This window comes from Sorex fumeus, unplaced genomic scaffold (assembly GCF_029834395.1).
Source record: "Sorex fumeus unplaced genomic scaffold, SorFum_2.1 ptg000033l, whole genome shotgun sequence".
Classification (NCBI taxonomy): domain Eukaryota; kingdom Metazoa; phylum Chordata; class Mammalia; order Eulipotyphla; family Soricidae; genus Sorex; species Sorex fumeus.
In genome coordinates, this window is record NW_026606090.1 from 17,990,677 (window position 1) to 18,011,243 (window position 20,567).

The 20,567-nt window shown below is 46.6% G+C and overlaps 1 protein-coding gene across 1 annotated transcript in view; it reads left to right on the plus strand.

The window, feature by feature from the left end:
* The first annotated feature begins 201 nt into the window (after positions 1-201).
* SFRP1 (secreted frizzled related protein 1) overlaps positions 202-20,567 on the plus strand; it is a 47,787-nt gene continuing 27,421 nt past the window's right edge. The window contains exons 1-2 of the mRNA XM_056116655.1: positions 202-1,207; positions 6,959-7,036. Of these exons, the coding sequence (XP_055972630.1) occupies positions 202-1,207; positions 6,959-7,036 (1,084 nt within the window). The remainder of the gene's footprint in view (positions 1,208-6,958; positions 7,037-20,567) is intronic.

A 20,567-nucleotide genomic window follows, 5' to 3' on the forward strand; every position in this document is an offset into this window, starting at 1 on the left:
TTTGGTCTCTCTCGCCCTCTTGAACTCCTTAGTGCTGAGGCATGGCCCTTCCTCTTTGGAACAAAACGAAGGAGACGAGCGGCTGGTCCGCTGGGTCGCTCCTTGAAATTAAGGAAAAGTGCAGACTGGAAAAAGAATCTTCAGGATGTCAGGGGTCTGCAAGTACCACCCCGAGTTCTCTGCGGCTGTGTGTCCGAGCGAATGACAAAGTCCAGCCTTCCCTCTCGCCCCTGCGCCCGGCCCGCGCCCCTCTCCCCTCGCCTCTCCCACAGTGGCCCCCTTCTGTATTTGTTTATCGGGTTTTGTTTTGGAAGGGGTGTGACCTGTGCTCAGCCCCAGGAGCGGGCCCCGTGGCGAGCGCGGCGATTGGCTGCAGGAGAGCGGCCCGCGGGCGCCGGGCGCCCATTGGCTGCGCGGGGAGAGGCTTTGCCCGCGAGCGCCGGGCACTCGGGTCCCGCCCCGGAGTCGGTGCCCGCCGCGCGCCTCAGCCTGCAGCCCCGCGCTCCTCGCGCCCTCCGGCCGCCGCTGCCCAGGGCGCCCCAGGGGCAGGCGCGAGCGCGGCCGCACGCGGGCGGGCAGCAGGGCCGGGCCGGGCAGCGCCGGGTAGCGCGGGGCAGCGCGGGGCAGTGCCGCGCCGGCGCCTTTTGTCCCGGGACGTTCCTCGAAGTTGGCCGCGGAGAGCCGGCCGTGCGTGGCCGCAGCATGGGCAGCGTGCTGCTGGCGCTGGCCGCCGGGCTGCTGGCCGCGGGCTCGGCCAGCGAGTACGACTACGTGAGCTTCCAGTCGGACGTAGGCGCGTACCCGAGCGGCCGCTTCTACAGCAAGCCGCCGCAGTGCGTGGACATCCCGGCCGACCTGCGGCTGTGCCACACCGTGGGCTACCGGAGGATGGTGCTGCCCAACCTGCTGGAGCACGAGACCATGGCCGAGGTGAAGCAGCAGGCCAGCAGCTGGGTACCCCTGCTCAACAAGAACTGCCACATGGGCACGCAGGTCTTCCTGTGCGCTCTCTTCGCGCCCGTCTGCCTGGACCGGCCCATCTACCCGTGCCGCTGGCTCTGCGAGGCCGTGCGCGACTCCTGCGAGCCCGTCATGCAGTTCTTCGGCTTCTACTGGCCCGAGATGCTCAAGTGCGACAAGTTTCCCGAGGGCGACGTCTGCATCGCCATGACCCCGCCCAACGCCACCGAGGTCTCCAGGCCCCAAGGTGAGCCCCACGGCCCCGGAGCGCGGACCCCATGCGCGCCTTCGGCTGGGTCCTTGGCGTCGCCAGCGCCTCGCCCCTGGGCCCGCTCTCTGTCCACTCGCCGCGTGCCAGCTCCCATCCACTGCCGCCACACCCCCGGTGCCCGCTCCCTATCCTCTCGCCCCGTGCCCGCTCCCTATCCACCCCACTCCGTGCCCGCTCCCCATCCCCTCCCGTCCAGGTGCCCGCTCCCCGTCCCCTCCCGCCCAGGTGCCCGCTCCTCACTCCCTCGCCCCCAAGTACCCGCTCCTCACTCCCTCGCCCCCAAGTGCCCGCTCCCCACTCCGTCGCCTACAAGTCCCCAACCCCTCCCAGCCCCAGGTACCCATCCCCTCCCGCCCAGGTGCCCGCTCCCCATCTCTTGCCGCCCTCCAGGTGCCCGCTCCCCATCCCCTCCCGCCCAGGTACCCGCTCCCCACTCCCTCGCCCCTAGGTGCCGGCTCCGACTCTCTCGCCCCCAGGTGCCCGCTCCCTGCGCCCCTCCCGCCGCCCCCCGACCCCAGTTAGGGGGATGGGTGTTTAGTCTATTTCCCGCACCTGAAGCAAAGTGTTAAACGCTGAGGAAAGGGGCGCGAGCTCTTGCCGCCTCCGGAGTTTCCTTTAGCACTTGAGACAGGATGTCCCGAGTCGTGGCGTGGGGGTGCGGGGGCACGCACGGGACCAAACCCCAAAGCTTGGAGAAAGGCCGAGGAAAGGCTAAGGAGCATCTTTGTTTATTTCCATCGTTTTGATGAGGATGGAAAACAAACAAAACCCCTTCCAAACAAGCTTCTCGGGGACTAAAGCAGAACTGGCAGAGAAGTTTAGAAACACGGGTTTCGGTTTGTCCACGCGTTCGGGTGGGTTGTAGCTTTGGCGGGCTTGGAGGTGGGGGGAAGGAAAGTCTTATCTCCCATTCTTGCCTCCCCTCTGCGCTTCTCATTTGCACAAATCCTCAGGTAATTAGAAAGATAAGAGTGTAATTAGTGCATTGTTCATCTCTCCTTAGGGAGTGAGGCTCTCCAATTCGGAGACTTTCCTAACCAGTTTAAGATTTCCTTCAGAACTCTTCTCCTTTAAGGAAATGGAGGGGGAAAATTCTAAGTAAAACAAAACAAAACAAAAAAAAAACACGAAGAAAATTAGCTCCCTCCTTTTCCTCCTCTCTCCACCCCCCCTCCTAGCCTAAAAGACCCAACAGAGTGACTGACTTTTTAAATATCATCTTCAGCTCAGAATTTTTGATATAGCAGAGTTGAGGCTCAAAGATGTGGAGATAATCTGGCTGTACAGTCTTACTCAGGGAAGTTTAGTACCCAGTACTTTAAAACCTGACCTTAGACCTCTTTGAGGAAGGCATTTGGGGGTGGGGGGAGGGTTCCAAGTGCTTATGGACTTAGCTTTTCTTATCTTAAAATTTTTCTTTTAATGGACTGAGACATGCAGTATAGGGGTTAAGTCACTTGTCTTTCTTGCAGCCAACTCCAGTTCAATTCCTGGCACCACATATGGTTGCCAGAACACTGCCAGGAATAACCCCTAAGTACCACCAGGTGTGGCCCAAAACAACAACAACAAAATCTTTAAAATTATAATTTAGGTAATATGGCTATAACTGTTACAGTTTATGGTGTTGTTGTACGCGAAGTTACTGCATCCAACCAGTAAGTGCCCATGGCCCATCATCATTGTCCCTCGGACTTAGCTTTTCTCAAAGTGATTCCTGAAAGAGAAATGCCTGACTGGGTGGGGTACCTGTGGGGGAAGAGGCATCCGCATCTGAAAGGCTCTTGATTCTTTTAGACTGGGTGGAGACCAGTTCATAGAGATCAGTGTTGGGTGGCATAGGCGCTGACTAGGTGGCAGAGGACTGGCGCCTCTGCTGTTTCCTGGGCATGTGTCTGTACAGGGTTAACCTTTGGGAAAAGCAGTTCTTTGAGAGCCAGAGCTAAGCAATTACCTAGAGCAGACAAAGCAGGTTGTGTTCTAGGAGGGATCATCGCCTGCAGCCATTAGGATATTCCTTCTCCCCTTCCTCAGCTGACTGTGGGAGATTAGTGAGCCCTTCCCTGGAGGCTGGGGCCACCTCTGCCTGGGAGTTCCCAGTGATGTCTCTCAGGGACACTCCATCAACGTGCAGAAGAGGGGGATCTTTGGGAACACTATGTGAGGAGCTATCTTTTCAAACTCTTTTACTCCTTGACTGATGTTTACTTGTCTGTTCCTGCCTTAGCCCGATCCTTTATACTTTCCCTCTCAGACCTTCCCTCTCTCCAAAGAGAGCTCATGTGGTCATCTCCCGAGACCGTCTGCTGAACAGAGCAAAGCTGGAAGGGGCCAGTCAGGTGTGAGGTGTAGGTCTTAAACTGGTGCTCCATCTTTGTCTCTAGTAAGAGGGTATGCTGGTTTGTCCCCTGATGTCTGTGAGCCCCTCATACCTCCTGAAGTTGTCTGGCTGATTGCCATAAACATGATGCGAGAGGGCTGTGTGTGTATGTGTGTGTGTGTGTGTGTGCGCGCGCGCGTGCGCGCGCATATGTGTACGTGTACACTTTGTATAAATGTGTAGGGTTTTATTGAGATAGACAAAACTACTGTTTCTCATAACTTTATGGCTTCTGTCTCTTGAATAAGATTTGCTACTGTTAGATGAAAACAGTGCATGGACTAATTAATCCTCAAGTGAAAACCAAATTTCCAGAGTAATATATCTCTGCATGCTGTGAGTTGATTTCCGTTTGCATACATGAGCGTGCATGATTTAAGAGTGTTGGGTAGTCATATGTTATTAAAGGCAAATTTTACCAGGAAGAATTAGTCCAAACTAATCTTCTCCTCAGGCATTTGTGTCTGTTAGGGAGCAGCAATTGTTCTTTTTTTGTGAAGTTCTTTCTGTGTACTCCAGTTAGTTTAGATGTACACACTCCAGGCTGAGAAACTGGGTCTTCTCCTGGCCACATCTTACTGACCCGGGTGATGAACCTCCATATACTCTGAGTCTGTTTTCTTGTTTTTCAGGATGTGGTACGTACTGTTGCTTGGTTCTTGTAGTTGCAGATTTCAGAGGCAGGTGCCTTCCTTCTCCCTCTCCTGGGCCCCTTCTTCCAATATGGGAACTGGTCAGGGCAATGTGTGTGCTTGTGTACATGAGTACTTGCATTTATCGGGTTTGTGTGTTTGTGCATAATATGTGTGTATATGTGAGGCTGTACGTGTGCGGGCATATGCTTTTGTGCTTCTGTGTCCGTGTATATGTGCTTGTTTATTTGTGTGAGTATTCTTGACTGTGTGTGTGAATGTGTATGCTTGTGTGTGAAAGCACTCGTGTTTGTATGTCTGTATTAATTTTTTTGGAAGAGAGATTTTGGCCTGTGCTCAGACGTTGTTCCTCATTCAAGGGCCCATATGTGGTGCCAGGGAGTGAAGGGGTCAGAAGCAATGCAAGGCAGGTGCCCTACCCCTTCTTTGTACCATCTCTAGCCCCGGCACATTCATTTATAAAGGTCTGCTTCATGCTGATTTCATTCTTGGACTTTGTCTTCATACTGTGCTTAAATCTTAATGAAACACAAAATCTTAGGTTTGGGTTCCTTTGCTTTAAACTTTAAGTACTTCTGAAAATAGCTATTTACTTTTAGTCTCAAATGGATGACGGTTGAATTTTTCCTGCTTGAGGCAGCCTCAGGGCCCCAAGGACGCCCCCAGAGGGGCCCAGATTAATATTGCATTACACATTCCTCCCTTCTCTGGATCAACTGCTCCAGAGTTGGCTACAGGAAACCTGACATGGGGAAAGCTCGCTGGGAGGACGGAGCTCACCCTAGTGAGTGCCTGCGAGACATGAAGGCAAATGTAACTGATGGAGCTAGGAAATGCCTGTGGGCTCCAGGGCCTTGGTGCCAGTTGGACTCGGGTAACTCAGAGTTAGCCGAGGAGAGCATGCGCATGTGTAAAGGAGATGGAGACCCCAGGACACTGATTTCTGAGCTGAGGGCTTTGTCATTTATTTGGTTAAGGTTGTATTTCTAGGACCTTGCAGCAACATGACTTCCACTTTCATTACTTTTTTCCCCCAAAACCTAAACCAAGACAACCCCTAAACACAAATCACTTTCCAAGTATAGGTAATTTCCTATTGTGTATACATTCCCATATTAGGGCTTTCCTTTCCTTGCCCCCCCACTCCCCATGGAAACAAAAACTACAGTGTAAAATTTGGGTATGTTTTACTTTTTTTTGTCAGTAACACACATGCAGAACCAAACTCTAATACTGTGTTTAGAGAAAAATTGCAACTCCTAAACCAAAAAACAGACACACAGCCTTTTGCTTGGGATGTGGCTATGGTTTTTGCTACACTGAAAATCTGGATGGTGTTTGGGGTTGGGGCCAGAGTACTACTTGGAGATGAAACTGTCCATAAAGATGAAGTTGTGTGGTTTCTGCCCAGCCATGTCTTGGAGAAGGGTGCAGTAGCTGGGCATTACCTTGTCACTATTTCTAGCCAGATTGGCAGTTCTGCATCAGTTGTGTCAGGGGCAGGATAGGTTGGGAAGGAGTGCACCTTCTGCCTTATCACTCTTAGAGGGAGACTTTGCCCATTTCAATCTGCGCCGCAGAACCCAGTGGGGAAGGAGATGCCACTGCCAAAGCCTGGGGTGGAGGGACGTGAAAATACAGAGACACGCCTGAGCAGAGGTCACCCAAAACACTATTGTTCCTCAGTGTGTGTGTCCTGTGTACCCCTGCTCCTGACTGACTTGGCCTACAGTTCTGTGTCCAGTGTCCAGGCATGGAATTCCCTTAGGGCTAAGGTCCTATTTCTAGACTGAATGTTTCTCCATGTGGATCTTAGATGGAACTCCAATTTGTTTGCTCGCAGATGGTGGTGGTGGTGATGATGGTGGTACATGTAATGAATAGGATAAAACCCTTTATCCTGACAAGGGTTCCATTATACCCCTTCTCTTCTGCCCTTCACAAAAGGTTCTTACCTTTCAGAGATCTCTCCACAATAGCAGTAATTTATTTAGAAGAGGATCCTGTGGCCTTGGTCTCAAAAGCCTCCTCTCTCTTTGGACTTAGCTATGTCCCCCCCCCCCCCCCTTCCTGAAATGGCCTCTCCCCACACATGCACGCACGCACGCATGCATACATGCACACTTTCCTCCTCCTGTCATGCACTATCCTGGCATGTGGCAGCTCCTGTGCATGCCTCTTTCAGGCCCCATGTGTGTAGGTACTCTGGTTGCAGACTTTAGTGGCGGCTGTTCTGGGCCCTATAGTTGGCGCTTGTGAGTTTGGCTGAGTTTCTTTCTTGGCTCCTAGAAAACTGAACATACTGATGGATTGTCTTACTGTGAATTTGAGAATGGGAAAGCAGCAAGAATCAGAGGGGGTATTTAAAGGAAAGGAACTCAAGAATAGGAAAGCAATACTGAGATAGATGTGTTTTCCCCCTAATAACAGAAAACCTACTCAACCCAACCCCAAATAGTTTTGGTTGAGTGTACTGTGACCTAATAATTTAGTTTGCTCTCAGTTTCTCAAGTCATTCTGTTCTGTTTGTGGACCTAGGTCTATCTTGGGTTCTCTATGTCCTGGGCTGCCTTTAAGAAATTCTAAAAAACTCTTCAGACTGGTCCCTGGACTGAATCTTCCACGTGGGGTAGTTGCTTCTTGTGCTCTGCTCTCTGTGACTCATGACTCCCATTTCTCTCTCTCCCTGTCTAGGTACAACTGTGTGTCCCCCCTGTGACAACGAGCTGAAATCCGAAGCCATAATCGAGCACCTCTGTGCTAGCGAGTTTGGTAAGAGAGTGCCTGGGATCTGTCTCCTCCTGGTCTGTGTTTCTGGTAAACAAACATGTTGAAACATCATTTTTTGAGCTTGCTTCTCTCTCTCTCTCTCTCTCTCTCTCTCTCTCTCTCTCTCTCTCTCCCCCCCCCCCCCCTTCCTGAAATGGCTGCTATTCTCAGGCAGCGAGCAGCATAGAGAGAGCGTGGGAAACTGGCCGGTCTTGACTAAAGTCAACTTGGCTTCTGCCTTACTGTATGTGGGGTCTTTAGGGGAGGAGGGAGTGGTTGGGGGCAGGTGGAAAGGAGAAAAGCTCTCCGTGGCTGCTTCCAAGGCTTGCCTTCTCTTCACGCTGGCCTTCTCCCATCTCTGCAGCCTCTGAAGTGGTTGACTGTAGTGTGCCTTCCAGGGAGGAGGAATCCAAGAGAAAACCTGAAGCGCACCCTTTGGAAGGATGCGCTCATGTCTGCCTTACATTTCTGTGACAGTGGAGAAGTGGCCAGGCAAGTCCCTACTATGTAGGTCCAGCCTGGCAGGGGATAGTCTGTTGCTTATGATTCCGCACAGTGTTCCCAAGCCCAGGAAAAGCACAGTTGTAGGTGACATGAGTCTATGATTTTTCAGAGTTATGTGCACCTTGTGTTTATTAACAAATGATAAGAAAATGCTTGGAACTGCCTTGATCTGGCAGATACTGTGTCTGAAGAAGCCCCACATGTATGTGCATGCACCCAAAAGTTGAAGAGAATTGTGAATTTGATAGATATTGTCTCAGGGTATTTGCAATTGTGACCAAAGATAAGATTTGGTGAAATCAAATCCTTAGCCAGAGAGCTTCCTGATGTTTTATCCATGCATTATTTTTCTGTCAGGTTTTGTTGTGCTCACTGGAGGCCCATGGGTATTCTAGAAAAATTGGCTCTGCATTGCATTTTGCTGCTGGTATTTGTCATACCCTTTTGTTCCTTGCTGCCATTTCAATGAACTTAAAGTAATTTGGGGTACCTGCCTGATGCATGTAAAGTCTGACAACCTTTTCTTTAAATGGCAGGGTATTTTGTCTCTTGAGGTTAATATTTTTGTTCTATACAATAGCAAACACCAGGATGCACCTCCATCTGGAAGGCTGTGGTGCATAGCCCACCTCAGGCTGCCATAGATACAAGCTTTGCTTGATGAAATTTCTTCCTGAAGGTTAAGTTGAACATAAAAGAAAAAAGGCAGAGAAAATATCTCATGAACAAGAAGCCTTCCCTAAAAATTTTTAAACTGAAATTCTGTGGTTCACAGTACTATTAATAATGGTTTCTTGTGCACATGATTCCAATACCACACTCTTTACCAGTGTACCTGCCTCAGAAGACTTTTATCATGTGACTAAGGCAGGAAGAACCTGCCCAGAGGTAGTTATGTTCATGAAGGATCCCTCATGAGGGAAACTAAAAGGTCACCTTTAGATTTCATTGATCCATTTCAGATATAATAAATAATCCTGCTCACTTGTAGTGTAGAAATTGGTCCCCTGACATTTTAAGAATCCCAAGGTATTTATTGAGCTCTGAAAGGCAGTATATCAGCTGATACTCTCTGCTTAGATGACTTCTGCCAGGTTTAGCACCCTAGGAAAGATGATAGAAAACCTTGGAACAGAATTCGTGGAGGTAAGTAGTAGGTGGAACCTTCCTAGTATGGAATTCAAAGTCAATGTAACCAATTAATCAAGCTTTGAATTATATATATGTTTACACACATATATGTATATATAATTATATATGTATACATATATGTATATATTTGTAGTATATGTTCATTCAATATTAACTGGGTATGGAGAAATATTAGGCACTATATAAAATACTTATTTGAAGTAGAGTTTAATATTTCAGTTCTTAAAATCCTGACCAAGCACTACTTAGTCATCATAGAGAATCTTGGAGTTATTTCTATCACTAGCAGTAGAAGAGACTATGGGAACTCAGGGCCAAAGTTAGTGTCAAGGAGATCTGAGAAGAAAATTCATGTCCTTATGCTCAGAGTTTTGTCTGAAACTCATCAATCTTAATTCCTAATACTTCCCAATTTTGGATGCACACCAAGATTCTGGTAGCTAGGGGCTAGTGGCAGCTAATTAAAAGCATTTTTGAAAACACAGACTGAAGAGACAATCTGGGGAAAGAACTTGAATGCGAAAGATTGACTTGATGATATAGGGCCAGATAACTCTCTAGGACATGAGTGTCCTTTCCCTAGTGTCTAGGAACCTCGTGAGTTAGCACGTCACACTTCTGTAAGTTACTGCTTACAGAAGGTGCATTCAATCTTATTTTAAGAGCTAGTTAGATCTTGACAAATTTGAGTGATCAGGTATTTGAGACTGTGCTCTTTCAGTTCTGAGAGGTTTTTTTCCCCTTAGAATTTTTGAGTGTTGGACTCTGGAGTATATCTTGTCAAGTCCACGTTATAAATAAGGCCTCTGACTTTCCCACTTGGAGTTCTGTTGTTCTGGTGTGCTGCCTTTCTCATTAACAGATGAAGAGTCACTAGGCTTTGCTATAAAAGTGTTATGTCCTTGGCACAGGTATTGCCAGATTTAAAAAATGCTCTATTGTATTGGACCAGAGCGATAGTATAACAGGTAGGGCACTAGCCTTGCACACGGCTGACCAGGATTTGATCCCCAGTGCCTATTATCCCTGAGTCCACCTGCAGAGATCCCTGAATGAAAACCCAGGAGTAAAGCCTAAGAACCTCTGGGTGTGGCCCCAAAACAAAAACAAAAAAAATTATTATAGTTTGAATAATGTGATTACAATAGTTTTTAAGTTTATTATTTATTATTTATTTATTATTTATTTTTATAGTATTGGTATACAAAGTTACTCTATTCCTCCCCCTGCTCCCCAAAGTGTCCATGACCCTCCACTGCTGTCCTTAGGTCACCTCCGGAGAGTGTCTTTTGTTATTTTGCTTGTAATATTCATCTGAGACAATAAATAGGATTTCCCCCCTCTTTCTGTGCAGGGTTATGCTTAGCTCTGTTCTCAGCTCCCCGGGGGAAACAGCCCCGTTGAGAAGATTGTTTCCGATCTAAGTTCATTTCTAGTAAGAGAGGCAGTCAGCCACACTGATGGGATTCAGTTAGGAAACAAAGAAATCCACAATGCAAGCTTATGTGAAAGAGAGGGAAAAACCAATATTTCACTCTTCACTCTGGGGATCAAACTGCATCGTGGCCCTAATGCCACTGGGAGGCCTCAGACTGTGAGCAATTTCTCTGTGAGAGCCAGGAACAGGGGTGCATTTATTATGTGTCAGGCTGCGAGCTCCCCTTCCTGCTTGGACACTGCTGGACTCTGCTGCTTCAGGGCACTCGACCTGCTCTCCCCAGTGCCGCCTTCCCCTGGGTGCATTTTAATTGGCAGATCAGCTCGGCCCCTGACCCCTGCTCGGTACTGTGAGCTTCAACAGTGGAGATACCTGTGTGCTGATGGTCAGGAACGCAGCAGAACCAGCCTGAAACAAGCCTCAGGACTTGGGAAGTCAAATAGATAGAGGGTGCAGAGTCTCCAAATTCAACATGGCCACTGGCCTGTGCTGCTGGACTTCAGTCCGAACCCCCTGGGCTGCTGTTACTGCCCTCAACAGGCTGATGCTCTTTTCTCTGAAACAGGCCAGTGTAACATTTGCAGGCAGTCACACTAATAATCTTGCTGCCATCAACCTAGTGCCCACAGGCGTCCTTACCCCCACTAATTTATCCCAGAGATGTGAGGATCTGAATCACAACCACTGTGAGGTCGGGACCTCATGTTGCACACTCCCCTGGCTTCCTTTTCTAACATCTGTGAATCCTTCAGCTTTTCTGGTAGAGTATGCATGATGATCTACTTCTGCAGAGATGCTTCAGTCTTTCCTCTTGGGATAACTTCTCCAGTTTTTCACTTTTATTGATTTAAAATGTTGTTAATTATAGAGTTCCAGGCGTACAATGTTCTAACACTGCACACACCATCAGAGTGTCTGCTTCCTTTCTCTACTGTCCCAGAGTCCCTTCTGATTCATCACAGCCTCCTTTCCCTTGGGAAGCTCAGTTCTATAGACCACTGCTCAATTCTTTCCACTCTGGCCATTTGTTATTCCCTTCTTGTTTTTTTTCCCCCAATATTTTACATGTGAGAGTAATTATTTTGTATGTGTCCCTATTTTTCTGACCGAACTCAGCATGAGTTATACTCCTTCCATGTAGTGACAAATTGTATGATTTATCTTTTCTTATAGTTGAGTAATTTTCCATTGTGTGTGTATATATCACAATATTTTTTTGAGTGGAAGTGTTTGGGTCACACTCAGCTGTGCTCAGGGCTTACTTTTGGCTATGTGCTCAGGGATCATTCCTGGCAGGACTTGAAGAACCATATATAGTGTTGAGATAAAACTAGGTTGGCTGCGTATATGGTGAGCAGCCTACTGTATTATTTCTCTGATCCACATACCACAACTTCTTTATCCAGTCATCTTTTCTTGGGCATTTTGATTGTTTTCTGATCTTGGCTGTTGTGAATAATGTATACAATGAACATAGGAGCATAGATGTAATTTTGAAATAGTTTTTCTTTTTTTGGGTCCTTGGAGTAGATGCCAAGAAGTGGAATTGCTAGATTATATGAAACTCAGTTCTCAGTGTTTTGAGAAGAGTTTATACTGCTTTCCAGAGAGACTGAACCAGTGATGTTCCTTCCACCACATTCGCAGCAGTTGCTTGGAAGCAGGCTCTGTGTCTTACCCCAGGCTCACCAAATGTAAAATGGACCTTTATTGTGATATACACACTCTATTTTGTACTATTGACAATGAGCACATGTTTTCAGGTAAAATTAAAAGGTAACTGTTTCTTAGAATGAACAGATTCAGGTCTGTTTATACTTCAGTAGTTCCAAGTATAGTGGTAGGCATAAGAGAAAAGTTTGTTTTATGAGTCTATGAATGATGCAGAATGGCAGAGACAGGGAAATTGGACTTCCTTTTTTAATAAAAGGAGTAGAAAACGCCTTTCAGTTGAATATGTGTAACTTGTTTTTCCAGCTCAAGGAGGACTCATGTACTGCTTTGGATGACTGAATATATATGTATATGTCAAATAAAACAAAATAAACAAATAAATCCCCCAAACCCTAACATCCAGAAGTCTTCTTTAGTCAGTAAAATTAAATAGACATGGAAGAAGGAGCTGGTACCCTGGGGTGAAGTTGGCAGGCAGAAAACAACCGTTTTTTTATTGTCACTGAAGATCTCTGAAACACATATCATCCACAAATCTGTAATACTTGGAAGGAGTTGTTATGGCAACTCATGTGTAGTAAAATAGGGTCAGTGCCACAAGTGTGTGTGCTGGAAGTGCAGTTATAGTTTGCGGCCCCCCTCTCCCTCCATACATTTCCAGCCTTCCCAGGCAAGGGGCTGGCAGGAAGTATATAGTCAGAGGCCATGGCCCAACCAGCACCAGCCTTTGAAGCCTTGAAATTGGCTGGGTGAGTTGTGATGTCAATAACTTGCTTACCCACATCTCTGACTGGAGAGTCCTGAGCAGGTCCTGACCTGGGGGCCTGCCCTGAGGACACAGGCCTGGGTCAGTGTGGGCTGAGATTATGTGGGGGACACTGTACTCTGAAGTCAGGTCAAGGAGAAGCTGGGAAGAGAACCAATGTTTCCCTCTGGTGAGCATGGTGCACCATAGTGTCATCTCTGATCTGTTCATGGTTGTAAGTGTGGCAGGAAGAAATGGAGACAAGGGACATTTCTATTTGGGAGAAACATTTTGCTCTGGCACCTTAAACTATGAGTGTCTATTGAAGGAGGGCACAGGATACAAATGCCCAATCTCCCTGGATGATGAATAGAGCATGGCATCCCCTGGCACAGAGGGCAGGCCTCCTTCCACTGCAATACACATGGCCTGCAACACAGGGCAAATCTATTAGCCTTCCAGGCCTCATTTTTCTCTATGAAATGGCAATTAATACTCAGTGTTGGTTTCAGTCAAGATCTAATGAAACAGGTGTCAAGAACATAGTCCTGGACACTACCCATGCATTTGGGTGCATTATTCAGGGATTGAAGTAGCACCGTGATCTATGGCAGACAAGACCTTACTTCAAAGAAGTGATATGCATCTCAGATTCTCCCTGATCTTGTCTGTCATTCAAATATGTGTAAAATATACATGACAATATATTTATTATTTTCTGCCTCTGTACCTTGTGGGATTGGTTGCTTTTCTTCTTTTTTGTTTTTGGATCACTCTTCTGCTTGGGAAACTACTTCCTACCTGGTACTCACTATCATCCATAGTAATTAAACATTGTCTCGAACTGAATCTCTAAAACCTTGATGACCTTTTATTATCATTTCCTTCTTTTCTTCAAAACTTCCTGCCTGGTAGTGATCAGGGGCCCATGCAATGCTGGGGGATTGAACCAGGGTCTTAAACAGGCAAAGCACGTGCTCCAGCCCTTTGAACAATTTCCCTTTCCTTTTTTAAGGACGGGTGTAGGTGGGATGTGAGTGGCTCACGCCTACTTTTTCCCTCTCTGTAGTTAAGTGCAGCTCTGATGAGGTTCATCCTTCAATGGTCAGTCACTCATCTGTGTGAATTGGTTAACTGATTCCTCTCCAGCTGGGAGTTCTGTGATTCTCTGGTTCTGAGTCATCCTGCCCCATGGTCTAACTTTCCTTGCCTTTTATTTTTTTCCATTATTTTGTTAAAATAGATGCGATAGAGTTTACTGTTCTTATCACTTTGAAATATGTGGTTATTGGCATTAAGTATATTCACATTGCTGTGCCACCATCACTGTCATCCATCATTATTTATCATCATCTCAAACTGAAATTCAAAAGCCTAGATGATAAAGATAGCCATTCATTACGCCTTCCTTCTGTTTCCTGTCTCTATGAATCTGACTATTCTGGCTCCTGAGTATATGGCAAAATCCCATTTAATGTGTCTGTCTTGTTTCACTTAGCATGATGGCCTTATCACATAACATAAATATAGATACTGTGGTGAAGTGAAGCAAGGAGATGGATTCACTGACACATTCACCTTTGTTCTTCAAAACTTTTCAGAGGGTGGCTGCAGAAAAAATAGGATAGGGGATGATTTGGATAAGAACTATTTATAGCCCACATCAGCAGCCCATTTCTTTTTGTTTTTTACTTATAAAGCTTTCATGTTTGAGCTTTAGTCATACAATGATTGAACACCCATCCCTACACCAGTGTACATTTTCCACCACCAGTGTCCCCAGTATCCCTCCCCCGACACCCCACTCCTCTCCCTGCCTCTATGGCAGACAATTTCCATCTTACTCTCTCTACTTTTGAGCAGCCCAGTTCCTTGTAAGCGGTACTGCTTACTTCTTTACCTCTGCCACTCAAATGATTTAGTGAGCTGGATGGGACCTCAAAATTTAGCCAGTCTAAGACTCTCATTTTACACACAGAAAAATATGATGCAGGTAAAGGAGTTAGTCATTTGATTGCCCAAGGCCACTCCACCTGGCACCTTTAACAGTGTTTATTCCCACCAACTCTTACCTGGGTAGCCAGTCTGGATTCCATACCCTTCTTCCTTCATGTTCTCTCACGCCCATCACATTCTCATCTTGCCAGGAACGGTCGAGGAGGCTCCATGAGAATGGCACAGCAGGTTCTCTCGGCGTTCAGTCTGTGAGATAGAAAATGGCAGAGGTCTCTGCTGAGCACAGGGAAGTCTCTTGGAAATCATTGGCTTCTTTGTGAAGAGACAGGAGGTGTGGTAAGATAGAAAGCACATTGACTTCAGACCAGGTAGACTTGGATCAAATCCCAGTAGTCTTAAGTTGAGTGACCATGAGAAGGTCTCTTCACCTCTCGAAGCTTATTTCCTCATTTGCAGAATGTGGGTTTTTTTTCCTTGTTACTATGTGACTTGAATTAGTCAAATGTGTATAGTTCCTAGAAAATGGTGGCTATTCAATTTATTGTAATTCTATTTCCTTTTATTGTAAAAAATTGTTTCTGAATAGAAATTAGTCTAGGTAAGAGAATTATAGCCCTGATAACACAAGCAAAAATTTGCGCAAATTATTTGGGCAAAAAAAATATAGGGAAAGAGTGGAATGCCCTGGTTAATTGTCTAGTTAGTGGAAGATTAAATTGATAAATTAATTTTTTAAAGCCCATTAGAAAAATATTTAAGGCTTTATGAAGACTCAAAATGTTACAGTTTTTTGAAAAACAACAGATGAAACTGAAGTGAAAACGGAGCCAGATCAGACTAAACCAAATCCAAGCCAACCCTCTATACTTTAGTTAGGAGAGCCAGGCTTTAGGTAAGTGATGATTTCATCTTAAATTCTGAGGAAGAGCAGAGTGTGGGAGGGCAACTGGGGACACTGGTTAAGGGAAGGGGACACTGGTGAAGGGATTGACATTGGAATATTGTAGGCCTGAAACTCAGTCAAGAATTACTTGTAACTTGGTTATTCATGGTGGTTCAATAAATTTTAAAAAATAGTAGCATGTAACATTTGAAGGCAGAAGGCAATTATGATTCCATAAAACACATCTTAGATGTGTGATTAAATTTCCACATCAGAATGTACCACTGAAGTTTTTCTTTTGTGTGTTTTGTGATTTTTAGAAATCTTATTCCTAATAGGAGTTTTTTTCTCATAATTATCAGGTTCTGTCTAAGAGAGATTTGAGATTCCTTGTGTGTTATACTCTTACATTGTATCCACAAGCAATTTCCATTTTCCTTTTTCCCCAACATTGGCCTTGCAATGCTTGTGACATGCATTCTCTTTAACCAAATAAATAGGCTACATTCAGAAGCAAATGAGCATTTAAATATTGGTAAATTTCATCTGATTTACAGAAATGAGATAAGGGCTCCAACATGTACATTTTTTTTTTAAGAGAACAAATGGCCAAAGAGATGTCAGACCCTTGCCCTGCCCCAGCCTGCTTAGAGCAGCCAATTAAACATGCATTAGCTTTGGAATGGTTCTCAAAAGCCTATAGATTGCGCTTGAAATCTTTGTTTAGTCTTTCAGGAACACTGTCACATGGATGATTTATCAAAGAAAGTTGTTTATCTGGCAGTAAAATAAACTCTGGGCCTGTTCAGACGAAGGTTTCTCGTGAGTTTCTACCAAGGTAAACAGTGGTAACTGGCAGGTTGCAAATTCCGTGTGAAAGCCAGACACATACAATAAATATTTATTTGAGCTACAGCTTTGCTGTGGAAATGGCCCAGCTGGGCACTAGCACTGTCACTCCTGTCATGCCCAGAGGGACCTGGCACTCCTCCTAGCAGCAAGGACTCTTGGGACCCATGTGCAGAAGCCCTGGCTTGAGTGCCACTTAGTGCTGGCACCTCGGGCTTCCTGGTTCAGAGGGGGAAAGCCTCAGGATGGCATCCCTGGGCATCGCACAAACAGCCTGTGATGTCTTACAAGGGAAGTCAACCAGAAGCAACCAGCTTAGGTTTCTTGGAAAATAGACATTTGCTGGACCAATTTGGCAGGGGACCAGTTGTGTCGAATGACAGGGTGCTAGAGCCAGGCCTTGTAGTGGTGGGTGGAACCTCCCTGTGAATTCAGCTGAGCTTGAGTTTGAGTGATACAGGTATGGCAGATGCTGCCCCAGCAGAGAGCACTGCTCACTGATGACGAGGAACAAGCCATTTGAAATAAAAGCAGCTCTGTGAATGCTTCGGGGAGGAGTGCCCAGGGCATGCTGAAGTGAGCAAAGGCGTAGATGAAAGAAGCATAGTGAAGGGAAGGGAAGGAGATGGAGTCATCTTTGAGAGCATTCCAAGAACAGTGTTGCGTAGATGCTTAGAGAGACTTTTCTGGAGGGGCCACTGCAGGCATTAGGCTTGTTCTGCTCCCTGTGCTACTGAATGAAGGTCTCTCTGGGGTTCCAGCATCCTGACCCTGATGCTGCTCAGGGGGACCCAGGGGAACAGGTTGCTGTTGTATCTGTTGGAGGAAAGTTTCGGCATCCAAGGACTGGCATCCTTGCTCATGGGAGTGTCACTGGGGGAGTGTTGGCTGTGCTAAGGGCCTTTTCCTGGCTCTGTGCTGAGGAATGACTCCTATTGGTACTCAGGGCACTGTATTGGTACTGAGGCTTGAACCCTGGCCAGCTAGTGCAGGGCAGGCTCCTCATCCTGTACTATCTCAAAACCAACCATTATGTCTTTTTTTTGGATGGTGCAGGAGTAGAACCCAGCTCTCACAAATGTAAGACATAGGCTCTACTGCTGAGCCATGCTCCGGGTCCTATTCTGGAGCTTTATTTGGGGGCATGTTTCAGTTCCTTGGGAGTAGTGGTAGTAGAGGTTTAAGCAGGGTCAGCTGTGTGTAGAGCAGGTGCTGTCAGCCCTGTACTGTCCCTCAGGCCCTTTATGGTTGTTTCTTAAAGAGTAAGTTGTGCTAGTCTGCCAGAATGTGCAGCCTGGCTGAGTGAGAGCTTTAAGAGATTGCTATGCAGGGGGAAATGCTTACTGGTTTAAAGACATTTAGGGGACTAAAGGAAAATTTTCTTTAGGACAATAATGAAGAGAAATCATTTACAAATCTCAAAAGGATGGTTGTGAGTAGTAAAGAGATAATATAATATATTGGCTTCTAGTTTTCACTCATGCAGATAGGATTAGGAGGAGTTTTCTGGCTTCTGGTTTATAACTGTTGCTTGTACCCAGGGCTCTCTGCAGGAGACTTCCTCCTGGACCCCTTAGATGCTCTCTTCTGTTTGTACACTTTTTGAAAATTAGTCCACACAGCTGTCTTCCCCACAGGTGCTTTCTGCTTGGTTTTTGGCTTTACTGAGGAAGGAAATACCTGACGCAGTGTCTGTGGCAACAGATCCTGAAACAGGGCCCTAGAAAAACTCTTTAAACCCTCTGGGATGATATCCATGGGGTGTCACCACGCAGTCGGCCAGGTGGGTGTCATGCTGCCTGCCCCCAAAGCCTTTGTCTCATCTTCTATGTTTGTGACTGAAAAGCTTGTGTTCCTTCTATAGTGGCGTGCGTGGACCCTATTCTGTCCTCTAAGTGTCCCCTGTGTTGTGGAGATGAGCCTCGGTGGTGCTCTCTGTCTGCAGGCAACAGCAGTGCAGGTGTCTCAGAGCATAGTTCTGTGGCACTCCCTCAGGTCTGAAGAGGGCTGGGAGCTTCTGGGAAGATTCCTCAAGAAGATGAGATTTCTGCCAAGAGAAAGCAAAAAGGTCAAAGGATGTAACTTAATTCAGGCAAATAAATGGCTTACTGTAGCCATTTGTAAACATAGCTTGGCTATTTGTAATGATTACCTCAGTAACTAGTATTAGGGCCACCCTGGCAAAGGCAAAGGCTGAACTGACATCTAAGGAAGATCTGTAAGCCCCCCTTGGAGAATTGGGGGTCCCTGTAGCAGGAGCCTGTGCCATATGGAGCCATTGGAGTGAGCAGATGTTTTCCAGGCTACCTCTTTCGTGTGGCCCCTGGCCATCTTTTGACAAGGTCACTACCCAGGCTGGGCACAGTACAGGAGGACAGGTGCTGAGAAAGGGACAGCCAGCTGTTCTTGGAGGCATCTCAGCGTCTGTTTCTTGCAGCCTCCTCTGCAGAGGGTGCAGGCTAATGGAGGAACTGTGGCCTCTGAGATGTGGAGGAACAAAGGGTGCCTGCAAGGTGCTCAATGCCTGTGAGGTGCCTGTGAGGTACCTGCGAGGTGCCCAGTGCCTCACATCACTAGCTTCTCAGTTATGGCTGCTTTGCCCAGAACACATATTCATTTAGGAATGGTGTCTTACATGAATGTATGCATGTGTGGAGAATCTTTCATCAGAAGATATACACTCTTTCATAGGTTGAATCTGGCAGACCATACTCTGATTACTACTGAATTGTGGCCCTGCAAATGTAAACTTTAGAATAAATATCTGAGATTTAGTTACGTAGAATGAAATATGCATCTTTTTCCCCTTGGCAGAGGGCGTAATTTTAGACAAAAGATTCCCCCAGGTGTCCTAAGTCCCAAGTGTAGCTCTTGGCAAGGAAGGTAAAATCTATTTTTTTTTTTTGCTTTTTTGGGTCACACCCAGCGATGCACAGGAGTTACTCCTGGTTCATGCACTCAGGAATTACTCCCGGCGGTGCTCAGGGGACCATATGGGATGGTGGGAATTGAACCTAGGTCGACTGAGTGCAAGGCAAACACTCTACCCGCTGTGCTATTACTCCAGCCCCAAGGAAGGTAAAATCTTGTGGGCTAGAAGATCTCTTACCTTGTGCACTTCATTGCAAATGGGAGATTTCCAGTAGGCTCTGCTGGATTCTTTTATGTTTAGTTGGATACTGAGTAAGAAATCCTAAACAGAGCACCGTCATGAGACAAGACCATCTTCTTCATCATGTTTTCAATAGGAACTTGTGAGTTTTGGAGGTGGGGGCGAAGGGGGGCACGACATTTCTGAGAATGGAGTCATAAGAGGAGAGTGTGGGGTGGTACACTGCCAGGTCCCAAGGCTCAAGGGTTGGGCAGTTTGAGGAAGCGAGGAGTTGCAGGTAGGTCTGACAAGCTTTGCTTGCTTGCTCAGGTTAGGCTGACATTATATAGAGGCATGAACAAGCACAGCACAATCGATGTTTGTCCCCTTCATCCTGTGCCTATGCGTGTGTGCCATACATTCTGTACTCATATACGTATGCCTTATATCCTGTAAGGTACATACCCCATGCGTGTGTGCCATACATTCTGTACTTACGCACAATTGCTTTATATTCTGTAAGCACATACCCTGTGCATGTGTGCCTGCATCCTGGTCTCATGAATGTGTGCCTTACTTGGAAATGTGGTTATCCCCTACACCCTGTGCTTCTGTGTGTGTGTGCCTTACGCATTCTGTACCATGCTTAATAGGTGGTTATGTAAACATTGATCATACCCAGCTGGAAGTTAGGCCTGGCTGGAAGCTCTGGAGAGTAGTAGGGGCTTGGCCATAGGTCCCACATCCAGACACCTCACCCTTCCCAGGGCTAGCGTGAGGCCACAAACCCATCTGTCCTGATCTTCCAAAGTTCCTTCATTCAACTCTTAGGCCTGACACTGAGCACCTTCTTAGGCCTGACACTGAGTATCTTGTGCATGACTATGTGTCATAGTTTCTGCTGTGAGGAGTGTATTGATGATCTCAATTGAGAGTATATTCCGTGTGGTCTAAATTGAAGATATATAATGTAAAGCTCAGCCTTGTTTATGTATAGTAGAATGGCCATGAGAGGTGATGGTATATGGGTTCTGCTCTCAGAGGGTTCACTCTCTAAAGAGATAAAGTGGAGAAAGCAGATAAATACCATATCACCAAATGCTGAAATGTGTGTAATTTGAGAGAACTGGGGATCATCAGATCATAGACTCTCCCCTATTTCTTCCTGGGAGGGATCAGGGAGAATATACCTTGTGCTGAAATTGGCAGGAGATTATTAGGCTGAAAAAGTAGGGAAGGGAA